The sequence below is a fragment of the Rattus rattus genome, chromosome 7 (genome assembly GCF_011064425.1).
Source record: "Rattus rattus isolate New Zealand chromosome 7, Rrattus_CSIRO_v1, whole genome shotgun sequence".
NCBI classification, from domain to species: Eukaryota; Metazoa; Chordata; class Mammalia; order Rodentia; family Muridae; genus Rattus; species Rattus rattus.
The window spans coordinates 126,501,819-126,521,698 of NC_046160.1; the positions used below are offsets into that span (position 1 = coordinate 126,501,819).

The 19,880-nt window shown below is 53.3% G+C and overlaps 1 protein-coding gene across 3 annotated transcripts; it reads right to left on the reverse strand.

Annotated features, from left to right (window-relative positions):
* Positions 1-8,544: 8,544 nt before the first annotated feature.
* On the reverse strand, positions 8,545-18,910 carry Slc25a29 (solute carrier family 25 member 29). Of its 3 annotated transcripts, none has more exons than XM_032908413.1 (4): positions 18,696-18,910; positions 13,946-13,989; positions 10,450-10,533; positions 8,545-10,170 (listed from the first exon to the last, which is right to left on the reverse strand). In XM_032908413.1, the coding sequence occupies exons 1-4, from the start codon at positions 18,727-18,729 to the stop codon at positions 9,412-9,414; spliced, it is 921 nt and encodes a 306-aa protein (XP_032764304.1). In that variant the 5' UTR covers positions 18,730-18,910; the 3' UTR covers positions 8,545-9,411. The 3 variants fall into 3 exon arrangements, with proteins under 3 accessions (XP_032764304.1, XP_032764305.1, XP_032764303.1); XM_032908414.1 differs by lacking the exon at positions 18,696-18,910 and adding an exon at positions 14,076-14,098; XM_032908412.1 differs by lacking the exons at positions 13,946-13,989; positions 18,696-18,910 and adding an exon at positions 13,735-13,886.
* Positions 18,911-19,880: the final 970 nt, after the last annotated feature.

A 19,880-nucleotide genomic window follows, 5' to 3' on the forward strand; every position in this document is an offset into this window, starting at 1 on the left:
TCACAAAGAGGCCGGGAGACCAACCGGTCGAACACTTAGCCCAATTTCTTACGGCCTCATCAGGAAGATTTGGTGACCTGGAAACAGTGGCCCCATGGCTCTGGAATTTTGAAGTGCCTTCTGAACCATACATGGAAATGGTAACTTGGGATACTTGTTTTATTTGTCCAGAATCTGATCCAGTGAGTAGTTGCTGGGACTGAGCGCATCAGCAGACCCAGCCGTGTGCTGGAGGCAGGCTTTGCTATGCCTGGCAGTCAGGAGGGCTTAAGCCTAAAGGGGCCCCTTCGGAGCCAAGTGCCCATGTAACTCTACCAGGCCTGGGCGGAGCTCCCCACTGTGCTTTTGTGAGCACCCAGGCCTTCGCTCCCTACCATCAGGTTGAGCCCTCCCAAATGCCCTGCAGTAGGAGGCCAGAGCCACGTTGCCCTCCCTTACCCAGTGTTGTGCTACCCTCGAGCCTGACCCTGGCACCTCAAGACCCTTGCCCAAGGCTCCACAGCAGAGCAGACCTGTGCTGCGGAATGGCCTGCCAGCCCCCTGCGAGTCAGGCCCACGTGTAGAGCGAGGCCTCATCCTCTGTGCCTTGATTCCTTGGGAGATTCCCCTCGGCCATCTCTTCTGTCCCTTTCTGAGGGGAGCAGTCATCATCGTCTTCGCCCTTTCTGTGTTGGCATTGTCTTCTCAGTGTGCAGTTAACTTCCGTTAGGAGTTCATCTGGGGGTTCAAAGACAGCATGGTGTGCAGGTCCTCGCTTAGGGCAGCGGTGTAGGGAACTGACACGGCGGCGGCTAGAAGAAAGCTGCTTCTCATTGGCTTTGGCTGAAACCCATTTTGCTTGTTAGAGTTTATAGTTTTGTTATAGATGTAATTTACTAAATTGGAAATGGTGTTCTAACAGTGAGTCCATTGTCTAGACACTTAATCTGATTTGTAAGTAATACCGATAGACATATTTTCTTACATCTGAGCAGAAATAAATGCATGTTCTAGCAAATGTAATGTAAAAACTCCAGAGACTAAGTTTACACCCAATAAGATCTTATTTTCTACTTTTAAATTTGTTATTCGCCCCTCTTTGGTAGTGCGGTTGGGGGCATATTATCTGTTATCTGTACACAGAGCTGTCATGCCAGAGTGATGTTTATTTCCCACAGAGATGCTGAGCTCACACTGCTGGTTCTGTGCAGGTCCTGTGCCCAGACTCCAGACCTGAGGGACTGAGGAAAACCAAGACTCCACTCCCCTACCTCGCCCCCCGATTTGGTTTCCACACATTGGTTCCTCTGAATGCTACTTGCTTTGCTAAGTTTGGGCATGTAGGACCTTAAGGGGTGGTGTGTGCAGTGCCTGCCCATGTTTCTAGGCAGTTTTAGCTACCGTCTGTCAGTGAAGTGTGTGGTGCTCCAGGGATATGGTGCTGGCCTGGCTTAGCACCTATCTCACCTTTCCACTCTGCAGGACTCACCTGTGGTGCAACCCTCAGATCACTGACTCGAGTGTATGTATATCTGTGGCCCAGGAAGTTTTGCCCACTCCCCACCATCGATGGGGACTTGACTACTTATGCCTTTCCTCTGTGCTCCAGAATTAGCATGATTTAGTCAGTCTTCAGTGGGTTTTGTTTGTTTGTTTCTATTCTCTTGTCATCTAGCCTACAGCAAGAGCAGGGACTTTGGGGCGAGAGCAGGGAGATGAGGAGAGTTATCAGTAGATGCCATCCATGATTGACTTCTAAAAGGCATTGTCCTAGCAGCCCTTTGGTGTTGGCGTGACCTTTTCTAGAGCCAGGACCTGACAGATACACTGTAGCTGAGTATAGGAACTCAGAACTCCAAAGCAGATGTGCTTGCTTGCTTGCAACACTTGAAACTCTACTTTGGCTGGTCAGAACAAAAGCTACTCCGTGCTTCAAATCACACCCCAGCAGCATTGACCAGGTTGGTTGGGTCTCCAAGACACTGGGCTTGTTAACTACTCTCAGGGTAAGCTCAGATGCCTTGGTTGCCTCAAGATGTCACAAGTACAGGGCCTTCAGGTGAGCAAGTACTGGGCAGGGGAGGGTGGCTGTGTGGCTAAGGCTACCGGCATCATTGGGCATACTTAGTCAGTATGGCGCCAGGAAGATCAGCCTCCAGCTGGGACAGTATGTAGACTTCATAGGAAGGGGTGGGTGGCAGATGTGAGCAAATGTCACACCGTCCCTGACAAAACGGTCAAGGTTTTGGAATTGAGTGGCAGTAGGTCACAGGCGGGGTGCACCGTCCAGACTGGTACAAGGTGTGCCCGGCCAGCGTTCTGGAGACCATTGACGGGTTAGTTGGCAGCACCTTGCTTGACATCTCAGAGTGGCAAGTTTGATGATATTGACAGAAGATCCCTCGGCCACCCTGAGAAATGACCTTGGAGTTGGGCAGCCACATGGTAACTCCATACACAGCGTCAGAGAGGAAAGAAGGCATCAGTACCAGAGTCGCCTCTTTATAATGCCAGCAGCTGTTAAACTCTGATGTCCACGAATGGCGAATGGCGAGGAAAGTTGTGTTTTCATTTTCTGGGAGCTCCCATAGGCCCTGGCTCAAGGACTTTGCATTGTGTGTCATGTACATCTCTTAAGTATTCTTTGCTGTTCTGGAATTGTCCTTGGTTTCTCCTTAGCACATAGATCATAGACACAGAAATATCAATAGTATTTAAAAGCATCCGCATCAAGCATCAGATGGCTTCGCATCCAGAAAAACATAACTCAGTTTGAAGCACCACGCATGTGTAACATGGCTCTATACAATACAATAAAAAACGCTAATGTTAAGCTTTTTAACGCCTGTGGTTCCTTTTGTTCCTCGCTTTGCTGGGTCATTCTACCTTCAGCCTGGGGTGAGCTACCTCACCTGCTCTGAGGGTTTCTGGATTCCCAAGGAAGACACCAAACAGTGTGCCTGGGTTTGTGATCCTCTGTGTTGGCCTCTGGAAATTCAGGAGACAGAAGATGGACTTGGTTAAAAAAACAACCCCTCAGGGAGCGCAAGGCCCTGGGTTCGGTCCCCAGCTCCGGAAAAAAAAAAAAAACAACCCCTCAGGACTTGGCTAGCAATGCACTTTTCTGCCTGCCTGGGGCCCTGGAGCCTTAGGTGCCCCCACTAATACTGAAGTGGGGCTGCAGGCATAATGTGGCTGAAGTGGCAGGGCCCCTGTCCCTGTAAGCCCAAAAGAGCGGAGACCCACAGAGCACTGGGCAGGCGGGATGAACATCTGTTCCTGCGTCTGTGGCTGGTAAGCGGGCTGGTCTCTAGGTATTTCCAAAGACCAGGCGGCCTGCCTCTGACTGACTGACTGACTGACCAGCCTGTAAGTGTAGCTTTCATCTCCAAACCAGGAAAACACCGGGGAACATTCATTTTGTGCTAAGAGTGAAAAAACAGGCCCAGAAATCTCTTCACAGGCCACTTAAAATACAGGCCTTTTTTGCTTTCGCTGTGTGGTTTCTGGTCCCTTGGCCTGGGATAAACTCTTCTAACCTGCATTCAAGGAAGCCCTTTGCAAATAGTGCATGGGACCTTTCTGAGCTAGAGCAGCACACCACTATGCGCACTAGAGAAGCCCCGCTCCCCCAGGGTCATCTGCCCCAAATCAAGTGTTCCTGGACTGCACTGTCAGGCCCAGCAGCAGGTCCCCATTTCCTACTGGAAAATGGTCTATTCCATGTAACCCTCCAGATTCAGCCTTGACTCAGGCCTGTGCCCCAACCTACAGAGGAATCATTCTTGACTCGTTCTGTGTGTAGGAGCAGATCCTGGTTTGTTTGTTTATTTTAAGGTTTAGGTATATGAGTGTTTTATCTGTACATATACCCATATGCCAAAAGAGAGCATCAGACCCCAGTCATAGATGATTGTGAACCATGTGGTTGCTGGGAATTGAACTCAGGACCTCTGGAAGAGCAAACAGTGCTCTTAACAGCTTAGCCATCTCTCCAGCCTGTGTCAAACCCTGTTTAAGGAACTTATGGTCCTACATTAATGCCACTTGTACTTCACCTAGTTGAGGGAGATAAACATTAAAGGTTGAGCTATGAAAAAGTGCACAGTTATCCCTGTGTGGTGGTGCACGACTTTAATCACAGCGCTTTCGGAGGCAGAAGCAGGTGGATCTGTGGAATCTGAATCCCGAGTCCAGCCTGGTCTACAGAGCAAGTTCCAGGACAGCCAGGGCTACACAGAACAAGGTGTTTATGGGGTCGGGGTGGGGGGTGCTGCTGTCCTCGGTGGCCCTGTGAGAGGGTTGACCATCTCCTTTGCCCTCTTCCTTGGCTTCTCCGTTGTATGCTGCCAAATGCATCCATCACAGACACATTTGTGTCTTCACAGAGCTGGGGGGTTTCTCTCCTCATCTGGCAGCATTGGGTTTTATCCAGGGAAGTGGTAGGATCTGGGCTGGGCCCAGCTCACAAAGGAGAGGGTCAGGGTGGGGACTGAGACTTTGGGGCACCCGGGCAGGTGTTCCTAGAGTCCTAGAATGCTCCAGGGCAGACAGGTGTCTCAGCACCCAGGACTGCTATGCTCCGGGGCAGGGAAGTGCTTTGAATTAAAGCTGAGCCTTGGAAGTGATGGGTGCAGTTAAAGGAAGGAAGCAGGTGGCGCAGGACCTGGAAACCTGCTAGGTTCCTTTCCTTGGCTCTGAGGGGCAAGGCTACTGCCCAGATCTCAGTGAGGAATGTTTTGGGAGACAGGACTAGAGAGCAGGGAGCATCTGCCCCGTGCCTTGACCTGCTGACCCTCTGTACCTTGCAAGGGTACCTTGCACAAGTCCAACACTAATGAGTTCTGCACTACAGGACCAGCAGCTTAGCATAGGACATCCTCTCAACAACCTCCAAGTCGATGCTGGAATCTGGTTTTACGGGAAGGCTTGTCTGAGCCCAGTCCTCACTGCACCCAGCCACTCCTCACAAGACCACAGGAAAACCCAGGGGCCAGGATTAGCACCGGAAGAAACATCAGGAGACACATTTGTGTCTTCCCACACCTCTAAGCCCAGCCAGACAGCTGTAAGAAGGATCACTTCAAAGTCAACCTCGCTTATAAAATGAGTTCCAAGCTAGCCTGGGCTAAATGAAACCATGTTGCAAAGCTAACTTGGGCTACATGAAACCTTTAATCCCAACCATGCTTGGCAGCCAAACAATGGCTGCCCATCCTTTGGTTTTGTTTCAGTCTTTTTTTTTTTAGGACATTTATTTTAGACTTATGAGTGTTTTGCCTGTATTTATGTCTACACCACGTGCCTGGTGCCCTCAGAAGTCAGAAGAGGGTGTCAGATCTCCAGAAACTGGAGTTAAGGATGGTAGAAATCAAACTCAGGTCCTCTGCAAGAGCAAAAATACTCCTGGCTCAACCCATCTCTCTAGCCACATGTCCCCTTAATTAGTCTTAATTACCAGTGCTAACTCAGAGTACACTTTACATTCACACCACTATAGGAATGGCAGAACAGCCAAGAAAGGGTTAGAGGTTTTAAGTGAGGCTGCCCTGAAGGGAGAGAACTGATCCGGGGAAGAGGGTGTTGGGAAGCTGGTGAGCCTTAGGAGTCACCGATCCTTAGGTGGGCTGTTGGAGACCAGTGTGTTCAAATGGATTGAGTGTAGCGTCAAGGGAGCCTGTGTTCCAGCAGGATCAGGGGACTCTGGCAAGTCCTTCACTGTGGCCATCTTCCTGCACGGGGGTGACAACAAGTGGCCAGGTGGTGGTCGGTATGCCTGCCATGTAAGTCTTTTTTTAAAAGGATTATATTATATATATATATATATATATATATATATATATATACACACACACACACATATGTATGTATGTATATGTATGTATATATATACATATGTATGTATGTATATGTATATATATATATATGTATGTATGTATGTATGTATGTATGTATATGAGTACACTGTAGCTGTCTTCAGACACCAGAAAGGGCATCAGATCTCATTACAGATGGTTGTGAGCCACCATGTGGTTGCTGGGAATTGAACTCAGGACCTCTGGAAGAGCAGACAGTGCTCTTAACTGCTGAGCCATCTTTCTAGCCCCTGCAGAACTTTTTTACATTAAAATATAAGTGTGGTGTGTGGGAGGGGGAGTCGGGTGTGGCATGTGGAGGTCAGAGGGAAAGTTGAAGGAGTTGATTCTCTTCTTCCACTTGTAAGGGCTCCAGGGATTGAGCTCGGCTTCACAGCCTTGGCAGCAAATACCTTTCCTTACTGAGCCATCTCACCGGCCCAGTGCTCCTTGTATCGTTTTAGTTGAGGTGGTTCCGTCCAGTATGAGCGTTAAGTTTCCATGTCCGGTGTTTCTGATGTGACACGATATATTCACAGGGGTCATTTTTTATTGGCACAAATAAATGATCAATTTGTGCCTCCTGGTGTGTCGGCAGTTGATGTTTACTCGTGTAAACAGGATGTGAAGTCATTCTTTCTTGGCATTTACACTCAAAACCGAGTAGCTGAGGTCCAGGTCGTGACATTTATAACATGAAGTAACTCAAAAGCCAGACCTGCAAGTTGTCATTCCCTAGAGCAATGCGACTCCAGCCCTCACAGGACCAGACCTTTGACCCACACTGCCATCCTCCCACCTTTCTACCTCTAGGGGTGGGCTGCGTCTTCTCACACAGCTCTTGGATCACCCATAGTCCTTTAATCCAAGGAACATCACTGACTGACAGTCACCACCTTAATTGGAAAGTCAAGGAACAGTGTCTTTCAGGGCTCTGGGGAATCTGGGAATTGAGGAAAGAGTGTTAGCCACAGCCCGAGAGACCTGTACAAAGCAAAGAACAGAACATGCGTGGGGCTTGGTGGTGCTAGCCGTTCACCCCAGCATCTCTGGTGGCTGTCAGGAGGAGCTCAAGCTCATGGTCTGCCTTTGATACAGACTTGAGTTCCAAATGAAATGTGGGAGGTCTGAGAAGCCCTCATGGAGCCCAACGGGAGAGCGAGTGCATAAGACCCTGGTTTCAACCCCTAGTACTAAAAACAAACAGAACGAGATGCTGGTTGCTTCTGCCACACTTGATGGAGTGCAGCCATTCTGTGGTTGGGGACAGGACGTGGTGCCCTGAGATTGCAGATGGCCTGGGACTAGAGGATGACCTTAAATCAGAGACCCAGCTTAGGGGACTTCCCTTCGTACCTAGTCTGGGTTCTTTGCATGTCACCTCCCACCCCTCATAAGCTGGGTATGGTGACACACCCTTACCCATTTGAGGCCAGCCTGGGCTGCACAGCAAGCCCGTGTCTCAAGCACAGGAAATAAAACTCTCGTATAGTACTTATAAAGATTAAGTTCAAGTCAAGGAGCAAACAAGACAGACGAGTTTGGACTCACAAGGTGGACCAGCAGATAAGTGTGCTTTCCTGCCAAGGGTGATGATGATTGGTCTGAGTTTAGTCTTTGGGACTTGGATGGTGAGAGGAGAGAATTCCCACAAGTTGTCTTCTAAACCCGTCCTCCACAGCACATGTGGGCGCCCAGCACACAACAAAACTCAGGATAAATTTACTAACGGCCACCACTCCTTTTAGTCCAGACTTATTGGAAAACCCATTTGTCAGCTCTCACAGCGGCAGTGGGGTGGGGGTGGGGTTGCTTTCTGGTGTTACCACCTTCTACCATTTCGGGCTACTATTGAGGTTACCAATTTGGAGGACGCCACAAGGCAGCCTCGAGCAGCCCCTGTCAACCGCTCCTCAAGCAATGGGCTTGTCCATGTATTGTAGCCCTGGCACTGGAAGGGGCCGGCTGCCCCACTCCTGTCTTGCTTGGTCACATTAGGACCTTTCTGGAAAGTACAGGTGTGTGGCTTTGAGGGTGATGGGGACACTGGGTGCCCTGTGGCCCAGGCCCCTATCCAGATTGCCCGTGAGAGACAGTCACTAGGCTGAGGAGCCTGGGAAGGCCTCCTCTTCTCTACTCCCTGTCATCACTTCTTTTCCTTTACTAGAAAGAGAAGAAAGGCCAAGACGGAGGCTCAGGGACAACCAGACACTCCCCTCTGGCCTTCTGTCCCTAGAAGCTGAACAAATGTGATTTCGCATGCTGTAGTTAGCTTCTGAGAGGTGCTATGGTGAAGAGCTGGGGCACATGGGTGCTTCCATAGAAGCCTTTGGGCCCAGGTGGCTATGGGAGGCAGAGACGGTGGCAGGGAGGGGAAGGAGGCCTCTTCCGAGAAGCCCTCCCTGATGCTGAGCGGGGACCACACTACTTGACCAAGTCGGTGGATAGTTCCACCCACAACTTTTCTCTTCCATGGGTCCCCCACCGTAGCCCTCCAGTTTTTGGAACGATGGTCACTACTTGCTAAAGGGCCTGCCTGTGATCTTAAGCAAGATTCATGCCTCTGTCTGTTTACCCACCATGTGGACCAGGGAGGCCTAGGTGTACCATTGACCTGCTCCAAGTCCTGTGGGCCAACTTCAAGGACATAGATCATAGCCAGTGAGTCCAGGGTTAGGATGGAAATGAAGTGCTTTGCACCACGCAGAGAGGAGCTTCACACACTGGAAAACGACTTTATTCCTTTAGAGGACAGTACAATGGTGACGGACAGCCAGAGCTCAGTTTCCCCTGCCCAGGCAGGTGCAAACTGGCAACTCTGTACTGGTGCCAAGACCTCTGTGCCTTCACAGGCACAGGCACTGACAGTACCCAGAAGGATGGCATTTACTGGGAAATGGGCCGATCCCACAGTGTTCTCCTGGACCCTCTGCCTACCTACCACTGGGAATCCTGGGTGGCACTAAGAGAGCCAGACATCAGCTGACCCAGGCCTCCATCCTACAAACAGGTAGCCTAAGGCTCAGAGGTAAGACGACTTTGTCCTGCCACAGCTGTTACACAATTTCCCTGTGGAGACGTTGAGGCCAGTGGCCTGTCTGCTTCCATTCAGGCTCTACACTGGCTCAATCGTCCACAAGCTTGGTGCCAGGGCCTCGACCCTGCTCTGCCGTTCAGGAGCAGCAGTGGAGAAGCTAGCCATGGAGGCAGGGCTGCTCTGCAATGCCCAGAGCATTGTGTGCTGCCACTGTCCCTAACGGTAAGACATGGTCAATGGAGGATCTGGGGAACGGGTGGGTCCTTGGCCGGTTTGTAACAGTTGGCTCAAGAGATAACCCCTGGGAGTGCTGGGCTCGGAAGATTCTGGCTGGCAGCTGTCTGCAGAGTGCAGACTTAGCTAGGCTTGATCTCCCCGAATGTACCCCGTATGAGGAAGAGTCCCCATTTTACAGCTAAGAAAATAGGAGGCCAGTGGGGTGTAGACTGGCTAGCATCACTGGCCAATGAGCAAGAAGATTGGCGGAGGAGCCATATTCCCCCCTGTGTCACACCAACAAAGTTGGTGGGACAGACAGGATCACAGACTGGACGGCTGGGCCAGGGCTGGCCCGGCAGGAGTGGTAGAGGTGCCCGGAGCTGCCTCGCTGTCTACCTGATCCTCCTCACCCCGGATGTACGTAAGCACCACAGTGACCGTGGCGAAGGTGGCGGCGTTGACCGGGAAGGCACGTAGCAGTGTGGAGGCCAGCCCTCTTGTGAAGACTTGCCAGCCCTCGGCCTGGTAACTCTGCCGCATGCAGTCGACGATGCCGCGGTAGCGAGGGGTTCCCTGCAGCCCGTCGGCTTGCAGGCGCGACTTAACCACGTCCATGGGATAGGTGGAGAGCCAGGAGGTGATGCCCGATGTGCCGCCCGCCAGCAGCAGCTTGGGCACCAGCAGGCGGTCGCCTGGCTCGCAGCCCATGGCACGCGTCAGTACATCGTAAGTGAGGAAGTAGACCCCGAAGCTGGGCGTCTCCCGCAGGAGTGTGGACACCATGCCCCGGTTGATGCCGCGCAGGCCCTCGTGCCTGTAAATCTGTACCAGGCAATCCAGGGAGCCCTTGTAGGCACGGGCAGGGCCCGCTGCCTGCAGCTGCAGCCTTGTCTTGGCCAGTTCCATGGGGCAACAGATGACACACTGAATGGCGCCTGCTGCCGCACCCGCCAGGAACTGATTGAGTGGTGAGTCTTGGCCCAGGGCCCGGAGGGTGTTACCCTGCACCCCAAACACCAGTGCATTGATGAAGGTGAGTCCCATTAGTGGCGAGCCCAGGCCTTTATAGAGACCCAGCACCTGCAGAGACAGAAATGCCATCAGGTGAGGGGTGCCACCCTGCTTGTGTTGCCCAGCCGCTGTCCTTGGGTCCTCCACACAGGAGTGGCAGCCCCTCCCCCTGGCTACTCACAGGCAGCATGCAGAATTCTGTTAGATGCAAAGTCCTCCATCCAAGACACCCTAGCGATCAACTCACACAGCCATGGCCCCTTAAGGATGCCCTGAGAGCCTTTTCTGAGTCTCTAGCACCTCCGGGCTTGCCCCCCAGCCCTACAACTGCCCCACCCAGCCACTCACACTTTCTTGCTTGATGATAGACTGGAAGCAGTGTAGCGTCCCTCGGTACTGAGGCTTCTCCGTGTTCTGTACTTGAAGCCGCACCTGCAGGGCAGGGCCAGTAAGCAGGATCAGGCAGAGACACTGAAGCAATTCCCCTGGCCTGCAGTGCACAAGGCTGGTAGCCAAATAGCTTCCTGTGACCTAGGATCCCAGGGTGGGGCTGGGCTGGGTGTTTGAAAGCTAACAGCTACAAGGACAGCCCGCTGCCACTGGGCTGGGAGGGCTGGGAATCCCCGAGACCTCTGACAAGTGGAGGAGAGGTCTCTCTTTTGCACTACCACTGGACCAGCTCTTTTGCTCAGGTGACTCTTGTGATCACATATGGGGATGAGGCCAAAGGGATCCCAGCATGGTGTCCCACCAGTAACCTCCATCAGGATAGGATACTGGGCCTCTATTCTGCCCCCTGCTTGGTTCTTGCTAGTAGCCCTTTGACAACCATGGCCATGAGTCATGAGACAGGTGACAGCCTCCTTAGGGATCCATGGCAATAACCCCAGGACTTGGGGACATTGCCAGGCCCAGTGGCCCAGAACCTCTTCCATATCAAAGCATTCTTTGTTGCTGAGAGTTTATCTGCTCTTAATACACACTGGCCTTTATGGTGGCCTAAGGAGAGGGGCGTCTCCTAGGCTTGGGATCCATGTTCCTGCTGTGGGGAAAAGTAGGTCACATCATGTTCTCAAGAGCTCGCAAGCTCCCTAGGCCTGATGCAGAAAGGGTCGGGCATGGGCTGAGGTTTTAGTTCAGTGATAGAGGGTTTACCTAGCATGTGCAAGGTCCTGGGTTTGATTCCCACCACCACCAAGGGGCTGGAGAGGTAGCTCAGTGATTAAGAGCAGCCACTTTCAGAGGACCTGGGTTCAATTCCCAGCACCCACTCTGTGGTTCAAATCTTCTGTAACTCTAGTTCCAGGGGGATACAATTCCCTCTTCTGGCTTCCATGGGCATCAGGCATACACAGGGTACACATACATATAGACAGGCAAAACACCTATACACATTAAAAACCAACCAACCAACCAGTCAGCCAGCCAGCCAGCCAGCCAACCCACCACCAACCACCAACTAACCAGCCAGCCGCCAACCAACCACCAACTAACCAACCACCAAACAACTAATCAGCCACCAACCCACCAACCAACCACCAACCAACCATCCAACCACCAACCAACCAACCAACCAACCAACCAACAACCACCAACCAACCAACCACCAAACAACCAACCACCAAACAACTAACCAGCTAACCAACGAGCCAACCAACCAACCAGCCAACCAACAACCCACCACCAACAACCAACTAACCAGCCAACCAACCAACCAACCACCAACCAAGCAACCACCAAACAACCAACCAACCACCAAACAACCAACCATCCAACCACCAACCAACTAACCAACCAACCATCCAACCACCAACCAACCAACTAATCAACCAACCACCAACCACCAACTAATCAACCAACCACCAACCAACCACCAACCAACCAGCCAACCAACAGCCTTTTATAGTCAGTTTGCTTGAACACAATGCCAGCGGCCCAACCATAGTTGGGGAGGGGTAACCATGCAAACTGATTTTCCACATCACTTTCCACATCTCCAAGAGCAATGGGGTGACTCCTGTGGATGAATAACTGCAGAGGGGTGGCTGTGGGCTCAGCAACTCAGAGGAGTTTCGGCTTCCAGGACAAAAGTGCTTTCTCGCCCAAGAGGCCTGCTTTAGTCCCAACTAACTCGCAACCGTGCCCTACTGAGGAAGTAAATCCAAGGCTCTTACTGGCTGGACAAAGCTGTGGGAGGTGTTTAAGACATTTGATCATGAGATATAAACGCACTGCTATGTGGATGGGAGCGAGCCTCGTGGGGGGCGGAAGGGGATGTGGAGAAGGTATCCAGACAATGTGGGCATGGTGGGTTGCTTTGTGGACAAGTTGACCAGGGGCCACCACTTGCCAAGAGAGTATAGTGTGTGGCCTTCTCCCAGGGATGCCTGCTGTGGGGTGACAGGTCTGTGCTGTCCAGAGCCTGAATACCCCATTAACCAGACCCAAATTATCCTGGTATGTGATGGACAACTAGACTTTAGTAACCTCATTCACTCCTCAGTTCACCCATGTCTGGCCCCAGGTCAGGTACTAAGGCAGCAGCAGAGGAGGCCTGGAGCAGGGACAGAGCTTTGTAAGGTCAAAGCCGGTGCACGAGGCCAGGCCTTTACACCCACACTGGAAGAAATCCCAGCTCTGAATAATTGAGCTCCTTTCTTTGCCAACAAACCCCTGGGGGTGGGGGGGAGGAGGAAGAACCAGGAAGTGAACTCAACCCAGCTTGAGATGTGTTCAGCCTCCAGCTCTTCCCTCACCCAAGTGGAGAAGAAGCCGGTTTAGTGTCTGTACCAAGTACAGGTCTGGGCTAGGGCCTGCCAATGACAGGCCACCTGGGCCTTGGGGAAATGGCAGGGGAATAAGTTGAGCATTTACAGCTCTAGCCACAGGAGACTTTTCCACATGGGGTTTCTGCCAGAGGGTGTAGGTCTGTCTCCTTTCCCTCTGTCCAGGGATCCTAAGAGCCTGGAGCTCTAGTTAATCGAGGTGTGACTCAGAGGATTTACTGCCAGAGGACCTGCCCCACAGGTTCAGGCCAGCACTCGAAACAGGGCAGGCACCCATCTTTAACAACTGGACGAGCAATCCCCTCGGTTTTATCAAGTGTTTGTCACATGGTCTTGCTAGAACAGCTCAGGCTGTCCTCCAGCTTGGAGCCTCCTGCCTTAGACGCCCAAGTTCTACCTCAGTGTCTGCTACCACAGCCAGCTGTTGAGGCAGGCTTTCCTAACACAAGGCAGCCCCAAACTCTCAGTTCTCCCCAGGGCTGGAATTCGAGGTGTTACCACACCTGGCCCAGTGGGGTTCGGTTTCTTATATTTCCACAACCTCACAACTCTCACTTTTCTCTCAGTTATAATAGGGGTGGGGTTAACGAGATGCTCAGCAGTTAACAGCAGCCGGGGGGCTCTTCCAGACGCTCTGGGCTCAATTCCCAGAATCCACACGGTGGCTCACAACCACCTCCAATTCCACTTCTACCAGGCACAAACGCGAGACACGTAGACGATACACGCAGGCAAAACTCATAGAATAATATAATAATTCAGTGAAGATGCTAAGGGAGTTAGTTATACACCAGGAAAAGGATGGACTTCCTCCCTAGGGATGAAAAGACCAGCCCATCATCAGTACCTCAGTCTCTGTCAGTCTTGGCTGTGGACTCAACATACAGCTCAGCCTCTGGGAAGATGCAATTCCAGGAGGAAGGGTAAGGTGGCTCATTCCGTGGTGGCCAGCAGCGGCCCTGCCTTCACTCAGAACCTGGGCGTGACCTTTACTGTGTTCCTGGGGCAGAGACCCTGCTCGCCTGTCCCCGACGTCTGTGCTTCCACGATAGACTCACCTTGACTGTGTCAAAAGGGTGTCCCACAATCACACCTGCCACACCTGGAAGAGAAAGGTACCTGTGACCAAGTGCCTCAGACCTTTGCAGAATCCTGGGGAGTGTGAGGTTCTGGGAAGGAGAGACTGACCAGGTTCCGATGAGACCCTGGGGGCCCCGTGGTCCCCTCCCAGGGATTCCTGTAGTGTCCTCTCTGGTAACGAGAGCCAGCCAACAAGCTGATTTGCTCAGAGCATTTGTCCTTTCTCTTCCCCTGTAGCTCCTCGAGACGATGTGTCTCCTAGGGAACTAACTGTACAGCTCCGGTCCAGCGGCTGATACAAGAGGCTCTTGAGCATGTTGGAGTGAGAGGTTAGCCTATCACTGGGATTTGCATTTTCCTCCTGTTATTTATCTTCTGGGCATGCTCACAAAGGGACTCACCATCTTGGCCTTACTCTGCTCACCTGAAAACACACACACTCTCTCTCTCTTTTCTTTCTTTCTCCCTCCCCCCCCCTCTCTGTCTCTCTCTGTCTCTTTGTCTCTCTCTGTCTGTCTCTGTCTCTCTGTCTCTGTCTGTCTCTGTCTCTCTGTCTCTGTCTCTCTGTCTCTCCCTGTCTGTCTGTCTCTATCTCTCTTTCTGTCTCTCTCTGTCTCTCTGTCTCTCTCTTCCTGTCTGTCTGTCTCTCTCTGTGTGTGTCTCTGTTTCTTTCTTCCCTTTCTCTCTGTGTCTCTCTCGGTCTTTCTCTCTGTCTGTCTCTCCCTGTCTGTCTGTCTCTCTCTGTGTGTCTGTCTCTCTCTTCTCTTTCTCTCTGTGTCTCTCTCTCTATCTCTCTCTGTCTCTGTCTCTATCTCTGTCTCTCTGTCTCTATCTCTCTCTGTCTCTCCCTCTCTCTGTGTGTCTGTCTCTGTCTCTCTGTCTCTGTCTCTCTGTCTCTGTCTCTGTCTGTCTCTCTGTTTATCTTGGTCTCTGTCTCTCTGTGTGTCTTTACCTCTCTCTCTGTCTCTGTCTGTCTCTCTCCCTCTTCTTCCCTCCCCTTTCCCCTCTGCCCTCTCTTCAGCATGGTGTGAGGCCCCACTGCCTGCTGCTGGCTGACACCTCCCAAGAGCCACACTACCCTGACTCACACTCAGTTTATTTACCATTTAAGGGCCTGCCGGAGACCCCACCCTCAAGAGCAAGGTTCACCCCTCCTCGAAGGCTTAAGAACACTCCTTGGTGCCATTCAGGTAGTGAACATCGGTAACTCCCCTTCAACCCCACCTTACCCCCTGCAGCCCAGTGATTCCATTTCACAGAAGGAGAAACAGAAGTCAGCTCCACTTCTTGGGAGCATCTGTCAAAGAGCCTCTTTGGGGTTGACCTGTGGGCAGAGGTGGGGTGCTTGCTCACGGTGCCTGAGGTCCTGGGTTCCTCCCTTAGCAACACAGAAGGAAAGATGTTTCCTCTGGTTGCTAGTACTGTGTGTCTAACTGCAACAGTTGATGTTGGGCAATGAGCATTAACAGTACGCACTGTTGGTCACCGTTCTCGGTTCATACCGATCCTAGCGTTCCCGCTCCCGTTCCTGAGGATGATGAACTCATTCTACAAACGAGCAAAGCAGGACAGAGGAGCCACAGCCGTACATCCCTGGAGCTTAGCCAGGAAGTGAGGAAACCGAGCTCCAGCTGTGCCCTGGGGCTGCCTCCTGCCCACTCACCGCCCTGGTCCTGTGAGGGCTGGCCCCAGATCCTGCCAGTGCACAGGTAACATCTCCAGAATTGTGCCTTGCATCCTTCTATGAGACCCACCCTGCTCTGTGCTTCAGGTCTTTTCGTTTCTTTCTTTTGGAGGACGGGGGTCTCACTAGGTCATGCTGGCTGGCCTGGACCTCCCTATACAGACTCTGCTGGCGTCAAACTCAGCCTGTGTCTGTGGCGATCGACTGGCCTCTGGCCTCCGTTCACTCTGCACCTTCCCTGTTCCGCCCTTTTAATTCAGTGAAACACTTTCTAGTAACGCTTCCTTCTTCACACAGGGGAAAAAGGTAAGCATCCCCTGACCCCTCACCCACCACAGGTCACCATCGCTGCCTCTTTCCAGCGGCTCCTCTCAGCTTAGAGTCTGCTGGGCTATATCCAGTGCTCTGGATAAGAAGCCTACTCACCCTCTCCCTGTGTCCTCTCAGGATGCCTCTGAGATTTCATGTGTGGACTTTAGAAATGTCACCAGAGGGTGCCAAGGGGGTGCCTGTTTCTTTAAAGCAACCCTGCTTGGCACTCCACCAGCCTTCGAGCTGCAGATTCATGCCCGGTTCCAAGCTGGGGAAATTTCCACTGTTATCTATTCTCACTAGCCACCATCTCTCCAGGAAGGCTCCCTTCCTCCTGGAGCCCCTCACATCCTCCCAACGTTACCCATTTTTGGCAGTGGGACCTTGTTTCCTCCCTTGGAGAGCCACTAATTCTCACCTGTTTTTTTTAACTTCCTGGTTAGTGGTTGCTGGGGCAGAACCAGGACCTCACAAAGCCCCCTGCTTAGCACTTTTTGGTTATTTACAGATCCTACTTCTGGAATGTCTTTTCTTAGGCTAATCTGGATCTCTTAGGGCTTTGGAAAGCCTAGCGCCCATGGCTGGTATGCTAGGCATCTGGGTATGCCCTGGTGTTGCCTTCCTCCCTTTCCCACCGAGGGCAGAGCCCAGCTGTGAACAGGTGCTCACAGGTGCCAGCAACAACAGTCTGTGCCACTTCCAAAACACTGCCGAGTCTACGAAGCCTCTTACCCACCCCTTCTGTTGGGAAGCCCCAAGGGGTTTGAAAGCTGGCAGGCTTGGGCATTCCCACTTCCTACTACCCATGTCCTTTTGACCTATAGTTTCTCGAAGAGCCAGGTAGCCCTGCCTCACCCGCCTCGGAGATGGATCACCCCAACAGAAAGGAACCCATTTGCTAACTCCAAAGCCACTGACCATGACCAGGGCAGCTCTCACACCACGATTATCTGAGGACAGGAAGGGACCACTGCTCTAGGGGTGCCGGCAGCACAGGTCTGAGAGAGATGATAGGTCTGCCCTTCCCACGTAGACACTACCTGGTGATCTGGCATTTCTGTCACACTGGCCCATGCCCTATCAGGAACCCAGGGGCTGTTGTGGCCTCAACATTTGAGACCAGTCCTCTCACAGTCCGGAGAGAGTAGAGGCAATCCTGCCCTTCTACCAGAAATCAGTCAAGTCAGGGTATTTGCCGTGCCTCTCAGAGATTTTAAAGGCAGGGTAGGATGTGTCCTGGACCGCTCAGGCACACCCACGGTGCATTCCTCCTCTGGGAAGAGGCCCCATCATCATCCTGGCCTTCAAAGAGAAAGGAACAAAGCCAGAAGGAACTAGACCGGTACTTTAGAAGGCCAGATCCCCACGCGCCTCAGAGCTCAGCTTGTCTGACAGCAAGTGTACTCTGAGCTGGCAGAGCTGAGCAGTGATGGGAACCTGGAAGGCAAGCCTGGAGCACCATCAGATCGTTGTCTGCCCCACAGCCGTCCTAGCCCTTCAGAGAGGTTGAGTGTGTGTTTCCCACCCCAGGCCCCCTTTCCTTGTTAGATGAACCTCACTCTGTAGGTGACCTCCATCTCACTGAAACCTCACGCCCACCCTGCAGTACTCTACGAAGTTGGGCGCTCTCTGCACCCTGGGTGTGAATGCTGACAGGGAATGGAGACAGGCTGGGGGAAGATGGATGGGGTATCCCAGGCAGGGAAGGGCTACTTGAGCAAGAGCCCATGAGCTTGTGGGACAGTGGGGGTGGTCAGAGTCTCTAAGCAGGCCCGCCCTCAGGGCGAATATATGCTCCCCAGGTCCACTGTACTCACCAGGCTACAAATGGAGGGAACCTTGGCCCTGGGGGTCTTAGCCATAGAGGATGCCCTCACCTGTCCTGTTACAGCTGGGGTCTCTAATTCCCCACCAGCTTGTGGAAATCTCTGGGCTTAGTCACCTTCCCACAGCTTAGACTTGGTGACAGTCTGGTGGTTCCCAAGCACCTTGTGGGCATGTCACTGCTTAGGATGGCATCCTGCCAGACCGACCTTCTCCACCCAGGAGGAAGAGCACAGATTACGCACCTAAGGCCAACTCCAGTCTATCACGGTTCCAGGCGAGACCTTTCCGGGTAGGGCTACGAAGGCAAGTGGGTGAAGACGCAGGACAGGTGGGTGAAGAGCCAGGTCTGGGCCTCAGAGCTGAACCCAACCTTGACATAGCCAGCCAGACCACTGCCACTGAGTTGATTTACTTGGAATCCCAATGGCTAAACTAGGCTCTATATTTAATACTTAATAAATAAACTAATCCTGTAGGTAAAAGGAAAGGCACTAAATGTTCAACAGGTCCGCACCGTTGGGTCATGGGCAGACCTGGCCTGCACTCCGCTTCCTCTCCAGTCAGGCTGACATGACCACCGATTTGACCACCCTAGGTAGACCGCCTCCTCCTCTCCTGAACCTTCCAGCAACTTAAAGCATCGCATTGGTAGCACTGGGCGCCTGGGGTCGGGGCAGCCCTCTAGGAGGTCGCGCGGTGTCACCAGCCTCGCTCGAACAGCTGTGGGAAGGGAAGGATGAGTAGGCTGCGCGCCGTATCCTCCCGTTCTGTGCCTGCCTCCGGCCAAGCGGCGGTGCTGCCGGGATCCCCAGACCTTGCGCCCAGTGGGCACAGAAGGGTCAAGAAGACACCTGTCTCCGCGTACCAGGCGGGCTGTGTGCTTGGCATGCCGGTCGTCTCCTTACCTCCGGCGCATCCAGCCAGGAAGTCGAGCGCCATGGCCCGGCCGGGCGAGCCGGCTGAGTCCTACTACTCCTCGGGACTCGGGCTGTAAGGCCTCCGGGCGCGCAGTGGGGTCGGGGTGTCGACTGGGTGGCGAATCTTAGAAAAGCCCTCCCCGGGCGTCCAGCTTGCCCGGCCTCACCTCGCACCGCGCGCCCCGCCCCGCCGGCCTCAGCACCCGGCGGGGGGCAGAGCACAACCAATCGGCAAGCGAGGCGCGGACACACCCCGCGCTCCGGATGCCGCCGCCAAGCCTCATTGGCTGGGCGCGCCTGGGGGCGTGGCCTCGGGCGCGGCGGGCGGGGGCGCCTCGGGGTTCAGTAGACAAAGACTGTGCTTCTCGGGCCCGCCCGCGCAGCGCTGGGCAGGGGCAGTGCGGTGGGCACACTGAGCACTGGAGCCGGAAACGTCCCAACTGCACGGTCCGTAGGGCGGCGCTCGATCTGCTTCGACCCTGGGGCCCCTCACGGTGTTTGGATGCGACTCTCCTGCCCAACTTCATCGTCCTTGCCTGTGTCAAGAGGACACCGTGGCGAGTGCACACGTGGAACGCCGCGACTCTCCCAAGGCCTACTAAGGCCTTGGACTCAGCTAGCTGTGAAAGTTCGAGAACGGCCACCCACTTGGAGGGGCCTCCGAGGCCCCGGATCTCCTTAGGCGAACGGGCTGAAGCGGAGGCAGGGGCTTGAGTTTGAACGACGCAGAAACGTTTTCAAACAGAAGGGGCCTGTGGATGGAAGGGTGCGGCCAAGCCCGATGTGTTCGTGGCAGCCGCTGAAGGTTATGGAGAAAGGGAGATTCCGGGACAGGGCTGGGAGCCGCCAGAAGGCCAGATCTGGGGTGCGCACATCCGGCTGCAGCCCTGGGCCTAGGGACGGGGTGAGCTAGGTGCAGGACAAGGAGCGTGCGTGCCTGTGCTCCAGGCTTGGAGAGCACTAAAGTTGAGGTAGGGTAAGAACCTGACGTCCCTCCCCCACAGCCCGCCCTCACCCAGTCGCCCTTAATATCTACATCAGCAAAGAGTCTTGAAGCAGGTCCAAGTGATGGATGGACACAGCCATAACTCTCAGGGCCTCTGCTGAGAGTAACTTTCTCTTGAGTAAGCCTCCTGAGGTTACCCGCACTCCTATCTTGCCTCTGCTCCCTCT